Genomic DNA, 15,405 nt, shown 5'->3' with positions numbered 1-15,405 from the left:
GAGAAGCCAGGCACTACAGCGAGAGGTGAGCGGTGACAGGAGGATGCACATTTCTGGACTCTGGCAGAGCAGATAAGAGAGGGACTGCTTTCACTCCCACATACTCAAATTCGCAGATGACACCACCATTGTTGGTCTAATAACCAAGAATGACGAGCAAGCCTATCGCCCGCAGGTGGACAGAATATGCCTATGGTGCAAGGAAAGCACGCTGGTCCTTAACATGGCCAAAACCGTCGAGGTGATCATAGACTACAGGAAGCACGCCCCCACCCCACCTCCAATCTTCATCGATGGCACTGAGGTGGAAAGGGTAGCCGATGACCACCTCCTGGGTACTCACATCATCAGCAACCTAAGATGGAAGGCTTACACTGCCACCACCCAGAGGAAGGCACAACAAAGACTTTTCTTCCTTCGCCAACTGAGGAAGTTTGGTTTGGCCCAGGAGCTTCTGTCAAACTTTTATGCTGCCACCACAGAATCAGTCATCTGCTCATGCATTCTAGTATGGTATGCTGGCTCCTCAAACATGGACAAGTACAAGCTACAGAGGGTAATAAGGTCAGCAGAGAGAATCATCGGGAAACCCCTCCCTCCACTCAACCACCTCTACTACTCCAGACTGATCGAGAGCACAGAGGATTGCAAATGATCCCTCACATCCAGACCACTACTTCTTTAACTGAGACTTTGGGCCGTTCCCACAAGGACAACTAGGCATAGGAACTCCTTCTTTCCTTCCGTTAACCTGTTGAACTCTATACAGTGGTTTCCCTCCAGAACTGTAGCTGGGACGCTCCCGATAGAACTGTAGACTAGATCAGCTGCTGTCTACTTGGACCAGCCCTCAGGGCCACACATCACTGAAATCTGTTCTTACTCTTTACTTTTATGTTCTTGATTTGTATTTTTATTACCTTCCTATTATTATTGTCGTATTAGCTGCTTACCTGTGCCAAACCCAATTCCGGGCACGACCCAGTCATGCTTTGCAAATAAACCAATTTCTGATTCTGAATAAAATCAGCTAAGGAAACTCAGGACAGGGGAGGGGAAAGGGAGTGCTGGACCATGCCTTACAATCCAGGGAAGTCCCAGGCAAATTAGGACTTATGCAGAAAACAGTTCTCAGCATGTGGCCTTTGGTGTAACAGAAAAGACAGCTAGCTGTTCTATCTCCCTGGGCCAAGTCGGTTTATAATGGCCAGCTATGTTCAGCATGAAACTGGAATTAGAATATGGGGGAGGGTGTGGTAAAAGGGGGTTACTAGTTTAAAAAAAAAATATATTAATGGAAAAGGGTTATGTCACTGCTCCTTAGTGTTACAAATCACAGCGCATTCAGCACGTATCTGCATTCTGCAGCACAGCTCTGCAATGTCCTGGCAGAAACACACGAGAGCTGCATACAGTGCCCAGGAAGGACTTGGCTCTCCTAAGCAGGTTGACTACTTAGTGCCTGACTGGAACATATAGAATTTTCTAAACACTTGGAAACAGGCACTTAGCAGTCAGCTTCCTGAGGAGAGCTGGGTCCTTCCTGGGCAGTGTGTAGCTCTCATGAATATGTGCTGCCTTTGACATTGCAGAACTCTGCTGCAGCATACTCTGCTAGGACACAAGGGGGAGACAAAACCATACCTCCCAACCTGGGGCAGTCTCGATGAAATCAGAATGGTTGGGAGGTATGAAATAATGTGATGTGACCTAGAATGCTCCCCAACTCTCCAGTTATTGGTGTATTTTATTAATAGGGGTATAAGTGATGTCATCCCAGAATCCTCCTCACCTCTCCGGTCAGTAGGTTGATAATCTCTACGGTAAGGTTCATAATCATCTCATTGAAGTCAATCTTCTTTGGTTCCATCTTGACCCAACTGAAGCTGGTCTGATTCTCCATCATGATGTCCTTGTAGAGGTCCTTGTGTCCTTCTATATGCTGCCACTCCTCCATGGAGAAATAGACGGAGACATCCTGACATCTTATAGGGACCTGACACACACAATGATACAGTCACCACACAGACACATCCCTTGCTGTTACTGGATAATGGCCCATAATTCCCAGCACTTCTCACCTCTCCTGTCAGCAGCTCCATCATCTTCCTGGTGATTTCCAGAATCTTCTTCCTCTTCCTCCACTCTGGTGTCAGGAAATATGGCATCAGGCAGTAATGAGGGGGCACTGGGATGGGGGACGGTGTGTGCAGAGAGTCATGTGGAGTTAATAATCCAATAGATGCAATTACTGGTAATTTACAAGCCTAGTAGAGAGAAAATAACAGTTGAACGGATGGAAAATCCCAGGAGACCACCTCAAATCTCTGGTCAAGTGCTGGTGTTTCCTTAATAGCGATAATAGTTATGACATGTGACCTCCTAGAATCCCCCTCACCTCTTGAGTTAGGTGTTTGTTTTATTAATAGCGATGAGTTATGTCATGTGACCTCCCAGAATCCCCCTCACCTCTCCAGTCAGCAGACAGATGATCTCCATGGTGAGGTTGAATATCCTCTCGGTCATGTGACTCTGGTCTTCATCCATCCTCAGTGATGCAGTCATGTGATCTGTACAGGATGCTTGAGAGATTGAGGTGGATAAGGAAAACCTTAAGGAAAAAACACAGAGACACCGGGAGCCTGGATGGTGTAGTATGTTCAGTTCAGTATGTTCAAGGAGTCTGGTTATCTTGTTATTAACAAAGATGGTACTCACAAAAGTGGGTTGCAAGGATAGCAACCATCAACTGCGCTCGTGGAGGATAACCACCTCCAAACGGGTACAGGTCACAACCTGTATAGTTCGCTGGAGCCTGGAGCCTAGGGGCCCTCCTATGGGTGTGTGGATGTGTAGAGGCGCCCAAAGGTACCAATGTATTGTTTCTTACATGGGCAGGTAATCAGATAAATACAAGTAGTTGAACAATCAAAGGAATGCTTAATCATGTAACCATGTAAGAAACAATACATTGGTCGTACCTCCCAACAATTTACGGCCAACACCACGGAAATATTGAGAGGGGGGGGGGGGGGTTCTAAACCCAGCTGATCCAGACATTTTCTTAGAGGATACCCGAGGTGAAAATAAACTAATGAAATACATGATTGTATCTATCTTACTTCTCCTAAAGATATTCCACAGTTTTATTTTATGTTTAAATCTACTTTTTATTTATTGTTTTTGCTCAATGACACATTCACTGAAGTATGCCAGAGCTAAAATCTGTGAACTATTGACCCTTTTTATCTCTTTCCTGCTCTCAGAAGCCATTTTCTCTTATCAGTGAGGGTCACACTGTAGTCACTTCCTGTCTAAGTCAGGACTGAGTCAGCCACTTACATACCTGATATTTAATAAGGTATATATAAAAAAGGAACACAGCATAGTTATTTGTGTGCTAGGCACTGTACATACCCATGTCTTCTCATCATGTCACCTTGAGTATCCTTTAAAGGATACCACAACTGACATGTGGCATAATGAGATAGACATGGGTATGTACAGTGCCTAGCACACAAATAACTTGCTGTGTTCCTTTTTTTCTTTCTCTGCCTGAAAGAGGTAAATATCAGGTATGTAAGTGGCTGACTCAGTCCTGACTCAGAGAGAAAGTGACTACAGTGTGACCCTCACTGATAAGAATTTCCCCCTTTTTTATCTCTTTCTTGCTCTCAGAAGCCATTTTCTTCTAGGAAAGTGTTTTATAGTTGGAATTTCTTATCAGTGAAGGTCACGCTGTAGTCACTTCCTGTCTGAGTCAGGACTGAGTCAGCCACTTACATACCTGATATTTACCTCTTTCAGGCAGAGAAAGGAAAAAAAAGGAACACAGCATAGTTATTTGTGTGCTAGGCACTGTACATACCCATGTCTATCTCATTATGCCACATATCAGTTGTGGTATCCTTTAACCATCATTCCACCCTCATGAATTTCTGTCCAGTAGAATTCATTCCCGGAGCCTCAACTTAGGATAGACATACTCACGTGCACCAGAAATGTTCTGGATTGCTTAATGCGCACATTGCTACCAGAGGGTTTAAACGAATGTCTGGAATACAACTATTAATCTTCTCTTGTAACTTCCCGTTTATGTCCCTTGATCTCTGAGATCCCCTCTCACCTGAAACAATCATATCTATTTTAATTTTTTTATAGAAATTTTACTTTGATGAGATGTATCCACAACATATAGCTAGTTTTTACATCCAGTCTTATCAAGTGACATCCAGTCTTATCTGTACGGGTAGTGACTCCGCCTCCCATAGGATCAGTTACCTATAAACTAATGACAACGTGGGCGTCATCCAGTCTTTTATCTGTTCATACAAAAATTGATGGCTGGCCTTGGTTTTACATGTTTTTAAATAATGTGTAAGTTGGTTTAATAAACTTTTTTCGGATATTTATACTTTGTCTTGCATCTAATTCTGTTTACCTTAGACGGACATAGTTATATAGGGGTTGTCTTTTTTCTTTTTTTGTATGAATAGTTTAATTCAGGTCTAACGACCTACTTCCCCCCATATATATGTATATAAATAGCAATAATTGATTGCTTTACTATGCGTGCTTGTTTTTCTCTTGAGTTTTATCCAGTCTTTTATCTGTACGGGTAGTGACAGTGAATGTACGGGTAGTGATCCCCATAGGTTCAGTTACCTATAAACTAATGACAGCGTGGGTGTCCTCCAGTCTATTATCTGTACAGGTAGTGTCTCCGCCTCCCCATAGGATCAGTTACCTATAAACTAATGACAACGTCGGCGTCATCCACTCTTATCTGTATGGGTAGTGACTCCACCATCCCATAGGATCAGTTACCTATAAACTAATGACAATGTGGGTGTCACACAGTTTTTTATCTGTCCTCATCTCATGGATAGATATTAAACATTACCGAAGCAATTTTAGCTGCATGATTTTTTAAAAATCTTATTTGCCCCTTACCTGCGCCGGACTCGGATGCCACGGCCACAGGGCTCCAGAATTTTTTCTGCTTTTCCCCCTAATTCACCTTCGCTACACTCACCCGATCTCCCCTATCTCTCTGGGGAACGGGCACGCATCGCAGGCTACCGAGCGGTTTGAGAGGACAGGAGGATGGGAGGCTTTGGGCTCCGGTAGGCTCCGGCAGGGTCCACCACAGCCGGGTGGCGGGAGGAGCACCATGCGGCCGAGCATCGCCCGCTGCCTACGCTGCCTCCACTCAACCTCCGATGCTGCGCTGGAGGGAACCACCAGCAGCACCGGGTCCTGCCACTGCTGGGGACTTTGTCAGCCTGCTCCGCGCTCCCGGATCAGCGGCACCTAAATCCACCTTGGTTGCTCCGGCCCTCCCACGTGGTCCCGACAAGTGGAGCTCCAGATCTCCCGCGTTCATCTGCCTTAGCCCGCGCATCACCAGCTGCCATCCCACGTCCTCCAGTGCGTCACCACCACCACCTGAGGATCAGCTGCCCACCGTCCTACACGACAGCAAATCGGACCACAGAGCGGGACATGGGGTCATCTTGCCCAGCTCTGCCTGCCTGAGCCACCGAGGTTAGTGCTCTGGACTACTGCTGGTGCTTAAGCTGCTGCTGCTACACGGCTCACCCCCACCATAGCACCATAATATACATCAGCCCCACGTAGCTGCGACCATAGGCCCACCTGATGCAGGCACTGCCCTCACTTTCTGTGGGCCCTCCATAGAAAGCATCCAGGCCCTCCACAGAGGAACTTTTGCTGAGGCCATTTTGGGCCTCCGGGGCCTGCTCCAACAACCTGGTGCTGCCACCTTCCACCTGGTCCCCACGTGGTCTGCCAGACTTAAACAATCCAGCATCTGGCAGGGGCCCACCGATCTGGCACCTACTGGCACCTTACTGCAGATCCTCTCTCCAGTCTCTGATACGACCGGCTTCCCTGCCCTGACTGGCTCACCACACGGTCTGCTCCTCCTGGGCCACATTGACCCCTGCCACCTCGACGCCTGATCCATCTGACCTGAACTACTTCCTCGCCTGATTCATCTGACGGCTGCCCTGCACAAGGGGACTCACTCTTCACTGTCCCTCTCACTTTAACTTTATTTCCTTTCTTTTTCTCTCGCATCTCTCTCTCTTCCCCAGGGTTGGACTGGGGAGGCATCTGATTCAAGTATCGCTGCAGAAGCGTTTGAGTGCCTAATACGGCAGCAGATTACCCCCTCCAGCCCTCCTCCTGGGTCCATCTGTAAATTTTCTTCCATCTAGGTTTATTCTACGCTTCTTTCCTCTGCTTTCTGGGGGGCATCCAAATAGCTGCAGAGCTGTTGAGCGCTGCAGAGAAGGTAGCGCTCCACTCACATAGCACTTGGATGTCTCCTCGGGGCCTTCGATGATGTAGCTATGTAACTAAGTATTGTGTCCCATGCACTGTGTACTCACTACTAAATGTAATGTACATTACTGCTTGCGTTTTGCTGTACCATCATCGACCCTGTATGTGCCAAAAATAATTCCGGGTACAACCCCCGTTGTACTTGGCAAAATAAAATGATTCTGATTCTGGTTTATCATGCAGCCAGCCGCTCAGGATTAGCCTCCTCCTGAAAGCGATGTCCCCCTATTCACACTCTAATAGAGAGTTATGGTGGGAGACCCCGTTCTGCTAATCTTGGGGGTCATTAGTGAATGCATGATATCCAGCTAAAGGCCTCCCTGCTGCATAACCCCCCATTCTAACTTTTAAACTCTTACGCTGGATCCACCCCATACAATTTTTTGGCAGATTTACCTGCCAGATCGATTATTTCCAGCACGTCCGATCCGAGGATCGATCTTTTTTTGAGCGATTTTCTGATCGATTTCCATAGAAACGAACAGAAATCGATCAGAAAATCGCAAAAAAAAAACCAATAGATCCTCAGATCAGACATGGTGGAAATAATCGATCTGGCAGGTAAAACTACCAAAAAATTGTATGGTGTGGATCCAGCATAATGGTGGTCACTAACTTACCATTTCTATGTAGTATAAGGGGGCTGCCTACATTATCCATTCAATATATTCACTCAATTTACCATTATACTACATAGACTCGGTAAAATTGGGTGAAAACCATTGCATGATTAGTGGCCCCGTTACAGTGTTAGTTGGCCGCAGTGACCTTCCTCCCTTACCTTGCAGTCATGGCGTCTCCTTTCTCCCTCCACACCGAATGGCTCTGCCCCCTGTTTGGGGATTAACTGAGCTCTCTGAATATAGGCTGCGCTGTTGTGTGCTCCATGCTGTAAACAGGGAAGGTTTGTGCAGATCCTCATTGGGGGAAAGCTAAACAGGGATGGCCTGGAACAGCTGGCTGCTGAGTTGCAGCTTAGTGAGTGGTAGCGAGTAAAGCCTCTCTCTGCTTCCTGTCCCTCCTCTGAAAGCCTATTAACCTCTTGAGGACCATGGTGGTAAACCCCCCTAGTGACCAGCCTAATTTTACATTAATTGGTCACTGCAGCTTTAAGGCCAAGCTGCAGGGCCGTATACCTCTGCACACAAGTGATCTCCCCCCCCTTTTCTCCCCACCAACAGAGCTCTCTGTTGGTGAGGTCTGATCGCCCCCCCTGTGTTTATTTTTTTTTAAATAAATATTTGTTTGTTTGTTAAATATTTTTGGACATTTTCTTTTATTTTTTTTTTCTAAATCCCCTCCCTCCCCCCAGCCGGCCAATCACGGCGATCGGCTGTCATAGGCTTCTGCCTATGAGAGCCGATCGCTCTCTTGTCCCCCATGGGGACAGCCGTGTCACACGGCTGTCCCCAGTGCAGCGCTGCTGCTGATCGCAGCGCTGCACATGTAAATACACGGCGGTTTCGCCGTGTAACAGTCTCCCGAGCGGCAATCGCCGCTCGGAGACTGAAGGCGGAGCTCGGCTCCGCCCACCAAGCGGGAGATGCGTGCGCATCGTGCGCGCGATCTCCCGTAAACTGCTGCCCCAGGACTTTACGCCAATTGGCGTTAGCTGGTCCTGGGGCTGCCGCCGCGGCCACGCCTACTGGCGTGACGCGGGCGGCAAGCGGTTAAACTGCCGTAATGTTGGTAGGCCTGCATTTTGAAGCTTTGCTTTCCCCTAGTGGTAGCTGATGGAAGTGTTAGAAAAAATAAATATATAGTATATACTGTATATACTATATATACACATATATACATACATACATATATATATATATATATATATATATATATATATACATACATACATACATATATATATATATATATATATATGTTATCATATAGCACAGGTGTCACTTTTGGCTTCCGACCATGTCCTCTGTAGAGATGGCACGAACCTCCAATTTTACCTCGAACCTCGAACGTGAACTTCCACAAAAGTTTGGGTTCGCGCGAACTTTGCGAACCGCAATAGACTTCAATGGGGAGGCAAACTTTGAAAACTGCAAGCATTTATGCTGGCCACAAAAGTGATGGAAAAGATGTTTCAAGGGGTCTAACACCTGGAGGGGGGCATGGCGGAGTGGGATACATACCAAAAGTCCCGGGGAAAAATCTGGATACTTATATTCACTTTCCAATTCTGTTCACCAGCCAGTATGTTTCACTTTCCAGTTGTATTTCATTACCATATGGTTTTAATGTCTTTATATTTATTGTTTTTAGATTTGTCTCTATTTGTTGAGGCCTGATGAAGGGTCTATCCCGAAACAAGTCGACGTTGTCGCCTCAATTTGCACAGCTGCACTAATCTTGATGTTAACAACTGATGCATTTTTGCCATTCTCTGCTATGGAAAATGTTCCCTGACGGATACTTTTTATAAATATTTTTGCACAAGTGTTGTCTTCAATAAAAAATCTTTAGTATTTTTGCATATAAACTCTTCAAGTTTCTTCAGTTTTTTTGCTACATATATGCTTTTTATCAGGAGAAATCTGGATTTGACGCAAAGCAGCGTTTTAAGGGCAGAAATCACATTGAATGCTAAATTGGAGGCATAAAGTGCTTTAAAACATCTTGCATGTCTATACATCAATCAGTGAGTGTAATTAGTGTGCTGCTTCACACTGACAGATCAAACTCACTGTGTAACGCACCCCAAACAGCTGTTTGTGTAGTGATGGCCGTGCTGGACTGGTGCGCACGTTGGCGAGAGTGCAGGACATGGCGGTTTTCTAGCCCATATGGTCGCCAGGCTGTGGTAGCTCAATGATAGAACAACAGTGACTGTCCACCTGATCGAATTCGGTCTGTCCACAATGAAGCAACGACCTTATCTTGGGGGTGCCCCCCCCCCCCCCCAGAGACACTCATAAAGCCGGCGGTTATTGCTTCATTGTGATACGCAAGCCTCTTCACCGCGGCAAGGTAATCATCATGAAGGGGAATTGACACATGTGCATGCCTTTTGTTTTGATGTTGCAGCCGCAGTGCAGCCATAAAAATTAGGCAGGCATGTACACGCACCAGAAAAAAATAGTATTGATTTTGTTAGCGGCCACTGCTAGCAGTAGCCTTAAAAATTCAGGAATCCACCTTGAGTCCTGGACCCTGTTGGTGGTGGCAGAGAAGGCAGTCAAGCGGCCAGCAGGCAGAGATGCTGTGTGGGGACCGACTTAGTTTTGGGGCAGGCAGTCACATGGCGTGCAGGCAGAGATGCTGTGTGTGAGGACTGACTTAGTATTCGGGCAGGCCTGACTGTGCTTTTCAGACCACATGGTGAGATGGACCCTTGACTAGAGATGGCCCGAAAGGTTCGCCGGCGAACAGTTCCAGGTGAACTTTCGGTGGTTCGCGTTTGCCAGCGAAGGCAAACTTTTGCAGAAGTTTGGTTCACCCCCATAGTGCGCCATAAGGGTCAACTTTGACCCTCTACATCACAGTCAGCAAGCACATTGTAGCCAATTAGGCTACACTCTCTCCTGGAGCCACTCCCCCCCCCCCCCCTTATAAAAGGCAGGCAGCGCTGGCTATTACACTCACTCGTGTACCTGCAGTAATTAGTTAAGGGACAGCTGCTGGCAGACTCTCATAGGGAAAGATTAGTTAGGCTCGTGTTTGTGTAGGCTTGTTAGCTTGCTCCTGGCTGATTGTTATTGCTAAAATAGCACCCCTCAACAGCTCTTTTGAGAGCTAATGTTCTCCTGATGTGTTTTTTTTTTTTTTTTTGCCCACTGACACTGCATTATACAGCCCTATTTGATGCAGCTGGACCTTGGTAATTGCTATTACTGTGCCAGCCAGGCCCTGCCTAACTATCTATACTGGGACACCTATCTATGCCTACCTAACTACTGGAGCACCTACTTACCTATACGGGGACACCTACCTATGGCTACCTACCTACCTATACTAGGGCACCTAACTATGCCTACCTACCTATACTGGGACTCCTACCTATGCCTAGCTAACTACTGGGACACCTACCTATGCCTACCTACCTATACTGGCACACCTACCTATGCCTACCTAACTATACTGGGACTCCTACCTATGCCTAGCTAACTACTGGAGCACCTACCTATGCCTATCTACCTATACTGGGACACCTACCTATGCCTACCTACCTATACTGGGGCACCTACCTATGCCTACCTACCTATACTGGGACTCCTACCTATGCCTAGCTAACTACTGGGGCACCTACCTATGCCTACCTACCTATACTGGGACTCCTACCTATGACTAGCTAACTATTGGGTCACCTACCTATGCCTACCTACCTATACTGGGACACCTACCTATGCCTACCTACCTATACTGGGGCACCTACCTACCTATACTGGGACTGCTACCTATGCCTAGCTAACTACTGGGGCACCTACCTATGCCTACCTACCTATACTGGGGCACCTACCTATGCCTACCTACATACAAGGTTGTTGCTTCATTGTGGACAGACCAAAATTGATCAGCTGGACAGTCACTGTTGTTCTATCATTGAGCTACCACAGCCTGGCTACCATATGGGCTTGAACACAGCCACGGTGTTAGACTTGCGGGGAAGTTCAGGTGCTGTTGACCTTTCCACTGCAGTACGAACCACCCAAGCACAGGATCTAAGTGACCACGGGTCTTCACCCACGACCCCTTGAGGGGGAAGCAGGACCACATCCCCTTGAGGGGGAAGCGGGTACTTCGCTGCCCAGTGCCCACCAGGTTGCGCTTGGAATGATTCCACAGAGGATCGGAGAACAGGAAACAACTCAGTGTGGAGAGCTGATGACTGGAAGGCGTAGTCAGATTCAAGCACAGGTCAGGGCAGGCGGATATCTGGAAGGTCGTAGACAAGCAGAGGGTCAAGGCAGGCTGCAGACAAATCGTAGTCAAGAACACAAGCCAGGGGTCAGGACGGGCAGAAATCAAACATAGTCGGGGTCACAAGCCAAGGTCAAACAGGAATCACAAGTATAATGAGTAATTGCTCAGGCACAAGCTGTAAGAACAAACAGCACCTCTAGGAAGGGCAGGCTTGTTTAAATACAGGTTTTGCCGCCAAGATTAGCGCTGCGCATGCGCGCTGTGCTCAGTGCAGAGTGCGCGTGCGTGCGAATCGTCTCTTGTGCGCACTGCGCAGGTGCATGACCCCGCGTGCTGCGCGCGCAATGCTGAGCGCGCCAAACCACTAGTGATGGTAATAAAACCCAGCGTACCCGCGCGCGTAGAGAGATGTGCACGAGACTGCCTGAGCAACCCAGGACGGTGAGTGTGACACACGGCCTGCACTCTCGCCATGGTGCGCACCAGTCCAGCAAGTCCGTCACTATGCAAACAGCTGTTTGGGGTGCGTTACACAGTGTGTCAGTGTGAAGCAGTACTCTATTTACACTCCCTGATTGATGTATACACATGCAAGATGTTTGAAAGCAATTTAGTCCTGCAATTTAGCATTCAATGTGATTTCTGTCCTTAAAACGCTGCTTTGCTTCAAATTCAGATTTTTCCCTGGGACTTTTGTCATCTATCCCACTCATCCATGCCCCCCTCCAGGTGGTAGATCCCTTGAAACATCTTTTCCATCACTTTTGTGGCCAGCATAAATGTTTCTAGTTTTCAAAGTTCGCATCCCCATTGAAGTCTATTGCGGTTCGCGAAAGTTCGCGCGAACCGAACCTTTTGCAGAGGTCCGCAAACCGAAAATTGGAGGTTCGGGCCATCTCTACCCTTGACCCAACGCTGTGTGCCAGAGATGACACCACTTGCCTTTCAACATCACGGTACAGTTTGGGTTTCGCCTTTTTTGAGAAATAATTGCAGCCTGGTATCTTCCACTGCAGTGTGTGGCTTTGCTTTTGTGTGCTGCTTTTCCTCAGGTGGTCATCCCATTGTAGTCCCTACGTGGGTCTTGGTCTTTCCACAGCTCAATTTTTGGTGGCAGAGAGTACAGATGGCATCGCTCTCATCTGAGGCAGACACAAAAAAATGTCCACACTGCTGAGCCCTGGGATGATAGCACTTTGGTGCTGTCACACAAGTGCAGTGAACAGGTATGCAGTGACTGATATCAATAAAATGTGCAGCTGTCACACACACAGGTAAAGTGAACAGGTATGCACGGACTGCTATCAATACAATATGCAGCTGTCACACACAGGTACCGTGAACTGGTATGCAGTGACTGGTATATATAACACTGTGTGCTGCTGTCATGCAGGTGCAGTAAACATGAACAGGTATGCAGTGACTAGTATTACAAATGTGCAGCTGTCACACACACAGGTAACATGAACAGGTATGCAGTGACTGGTATATATAACACTGCGTGCTGCTGTCACGCAGGTGCATTAAACATGAACAGGTGTGCAGTGACTGGTATTACATATATGCAGCTGTCCCACACAGGTGCAGTGAAAAGGTAGTCACTGAATGTGCTGGCCCTTGCAGTATAGCAATTATCAAGGACCAGCTGCGACTGATGGGCTGTATATGCAAGTGTCAGTGGGCCACACACACACAAAAAAAAACAGATCACAAGAACATTAGCTCTCAAAAGAGCTGTTTTGTGAAGCTTCTTAGCAATAAGTATTAGCAAGGAGTAAGCTAACAAGCCTAACAACAGCCTAACTAAGCTTTCCCTAATCTCTGCAACAAGTCTCTCCCTTCTCTCACTAATTCTGCAGCACACAGATTGAGAACATGGCCAACACAGTTGCTTTTTATTGGGGGAGGGGGGGGCCTCCAGGAGGTAGTGTAGCCTGATTGGCTGCCCTGTGTCTGCTGACTGTGATGTAGAGGGTCAAAGTTGAGCCTAATGATGTAGTATAGGGGGCGGGTCGAACTCACATAAAGTTTGCGGTTCACCGCAAATGCGAACCACCGAAGTTCGCGCAAATAAGTTTGCGGTCAAACTGTTCGGGCCTTCTCTAGTCCTCTGAGATTTTCAACAGTGCAAAACATTTTGTATTTTTTAATAATACTTTGCACTGTAGCCACTGGAACTTGAAAACATTTAGAAATGACCTTGTAGCCCTTTCCTGACTTGTGAGCAGCCACAATGTGCAGGTCCTCACTAAGCACCTTCATCTAAGGCCACATACACACATCAGACCATAGTCTTTTGAAAATGAAAGATCACAGACCAATCTTACCCCCCTTCATGTAGTATGAGAGCCATACTCTACACAGTCTTTTCTATGGAGCTGAACTCCACATCAGAAAAAAATCTTTGCAAGATGCTGCACACACAGATGCTGTACAGACACAAAAGATCAGTATCTGAAAAAGATCTGTTCCTGCCAAAAATCCATTCCTGCAAATTGCAATGATAGTCTATGAGATCTGCAGATCATCATACACACATGATTTAACTGACATTCATCTGCAGATCAGATCCACCAGGATGGATTTTCAGATCTGCAGATGATTGCTTGATCTGCAGATGAATGTCAGTTAAATCATGTGTGTATGATGATCTGCAGATCTCATAGACTATCATTACAATTTGCAGGAATGGATTTTTGGCAGGAACAGATCTTTTGCAGATACTGATCTTTTGTGTCTGTACAGCATCTTTGTGTGCAGCATCTTGCAAAGATTTTTTTCTGATGGGGAGTTCAGCTCCATAGAAAAGACTGTGTAGAGTATGGCTCTCATACTACATGAAGGGGGGTAAGATTGGTCTGTGATCTTTCATTTTCAAAAGACTATGGTCTGATGTGTGTATGAGCCTTTAGCCATGACTGTCCACAAATCAAGTGCAGAGAGCTGCTGTTTTTGACCTGTTGAGTTGATTAAAACAGCTGTTCCCAATTAATCAGGATAATTAGGATGCTGGACTATTTGGAATGGGATAGAACTTTGGATTCTCCCACAGTCTGTGACAGTTTGTGAAGGGTATGAACAATTTTGGACTGGACACTTTTTACTCAAATGTAAATAAAATAATGTCTCTTGTACATTGTCTTATTATCTTTTGGGAGACACCTATGTCATTTCCTGTCAAAAATTTACATTTGCCGGGAGTATGAATAATTATGGGCAGCACTGTGTATATATATATATATATATATATATATAGAGAGAGAGAGAGAGAGAGAGAGAGAGAGAGAGAGAGAGAGAGAGAGAGAGAGAGAGAGAGAGATTTGGGATGATCAATGGTATGCAAATATTTATAAATGTTTTCACACATACAGACACACATGGTGTGCAGAAAACGCATACAGAAAACCGACAGACGAGTGTGCTTCCAGCCTCGGCTTATTATTATTATTATTTATTGTATTTATAAAGCGCCAACATATTACGCAGCGCTGGACAATAAATATATACGATACAAGGATGACAGACATAAGGTTAACCCATTCGCGTTTCGTCGTTTTTACTTGAGAAATGTTCACCTCCCATTCATTAGCCTATAACTTTATCACTACTTATCACAATGAACTGATCTATAGCTTGTTTTTTCTGCCACCAATTAGGCTTTCTTTGGGGGGTACATTTTGCTAAGAGCCACTTTACTATAAATGCATTTTAACAGGAAGAATAAGAAAAAAACAGAAAAAATCATTATTTCTCAGTTTTCAGCCATTATAGTTTTAAAATAATACATGCCTCCATAATTAAAACTCACGTATTGTATTTGCCCATATGTCCCGGTTATTAAACCGTTAAAATTATGTCCCTATCACAATGTATGGCGACAATATTTTATTTGGAAATAAAGGTGCATTTTTTCCGCTTTGCATCTATCACTATTTACAAGTTTAAAATAAAAAAAATATAGAAATATTTCATCTTTACATTGATATTTAAAAAGTTTAGACCCTTAGGTAAATATTTACATGTTTTGTTTTGTTTTGTAATTGTAATGGTTTTTTTTTTATATTAAACATTTTATTTGGGTATTTTTGGGAGGGTGGGATGTAAACCATAGATTTATAATGTAATTGTGTGTTGATTTTAATTTTTTTTACTTTTAGGTGTAGTTTT

General features: G+C 45.6%; 2 protein-coding genes across 3 annotated transcripts in view; one reads left to right on the top strand and one right to left on the bottom strand.

Annotated features, from left to right (window-relative positions):
* Positions 1-15,405, top strand: part of LOC137535392 (zinc finger protein 665-like) — a 976,927-nt gene that overhangs the window by 652,114 nt on the left and 309,408 nt on the right. The gene's annotated exons all lie outside the window — the stretch shown is intronic.
* The window catches only part of LOC137535857 (uncharacterized), a 532,348-nt gene that overhangs the window by 339,876 nt on the left and 177,067 nt on the right, over positions 1-15,405 (bottom strand). The window contains exons 11-13 of the mRNA XM_068257740.1: positions 2,470-2,611; positions 2,082-2,267; positions 1,793-1,996 (exon numbers count right to left, since the gene is read on the bottom strand). Of these exons, the coding sequence (XP_068113841.1) occupies positions 1,793-1,996; positions 2,082-2,267; positions 2,470-2,611 (532 nt within the window). The remainder of the gene's footprint in view (positions 1-1,792; positions 1,997-2,081; positions 2,268-2,469; positions 2,612-15,405) is intronic.

This window comes from Hyperolius riggenbachi, chromosome 10, assembly GCF_040937935.1.
Source record: "Hyperolius riggenbachi isolate aHypRig1 chromosome 10, aHypRig1.pri, whole genome shotgun sequence".
Lineage (NCBI taxonomy): Eukaryota > Metazoa > Chordata > Amphibia > Anura > Hyperoliidae > Hyperolius > Hyperolius riggenbachi.
Note: the sequence above shows the minus strand (reverse complement) of the source record. Positions and strands in the feature narration are given on the sequence as shown.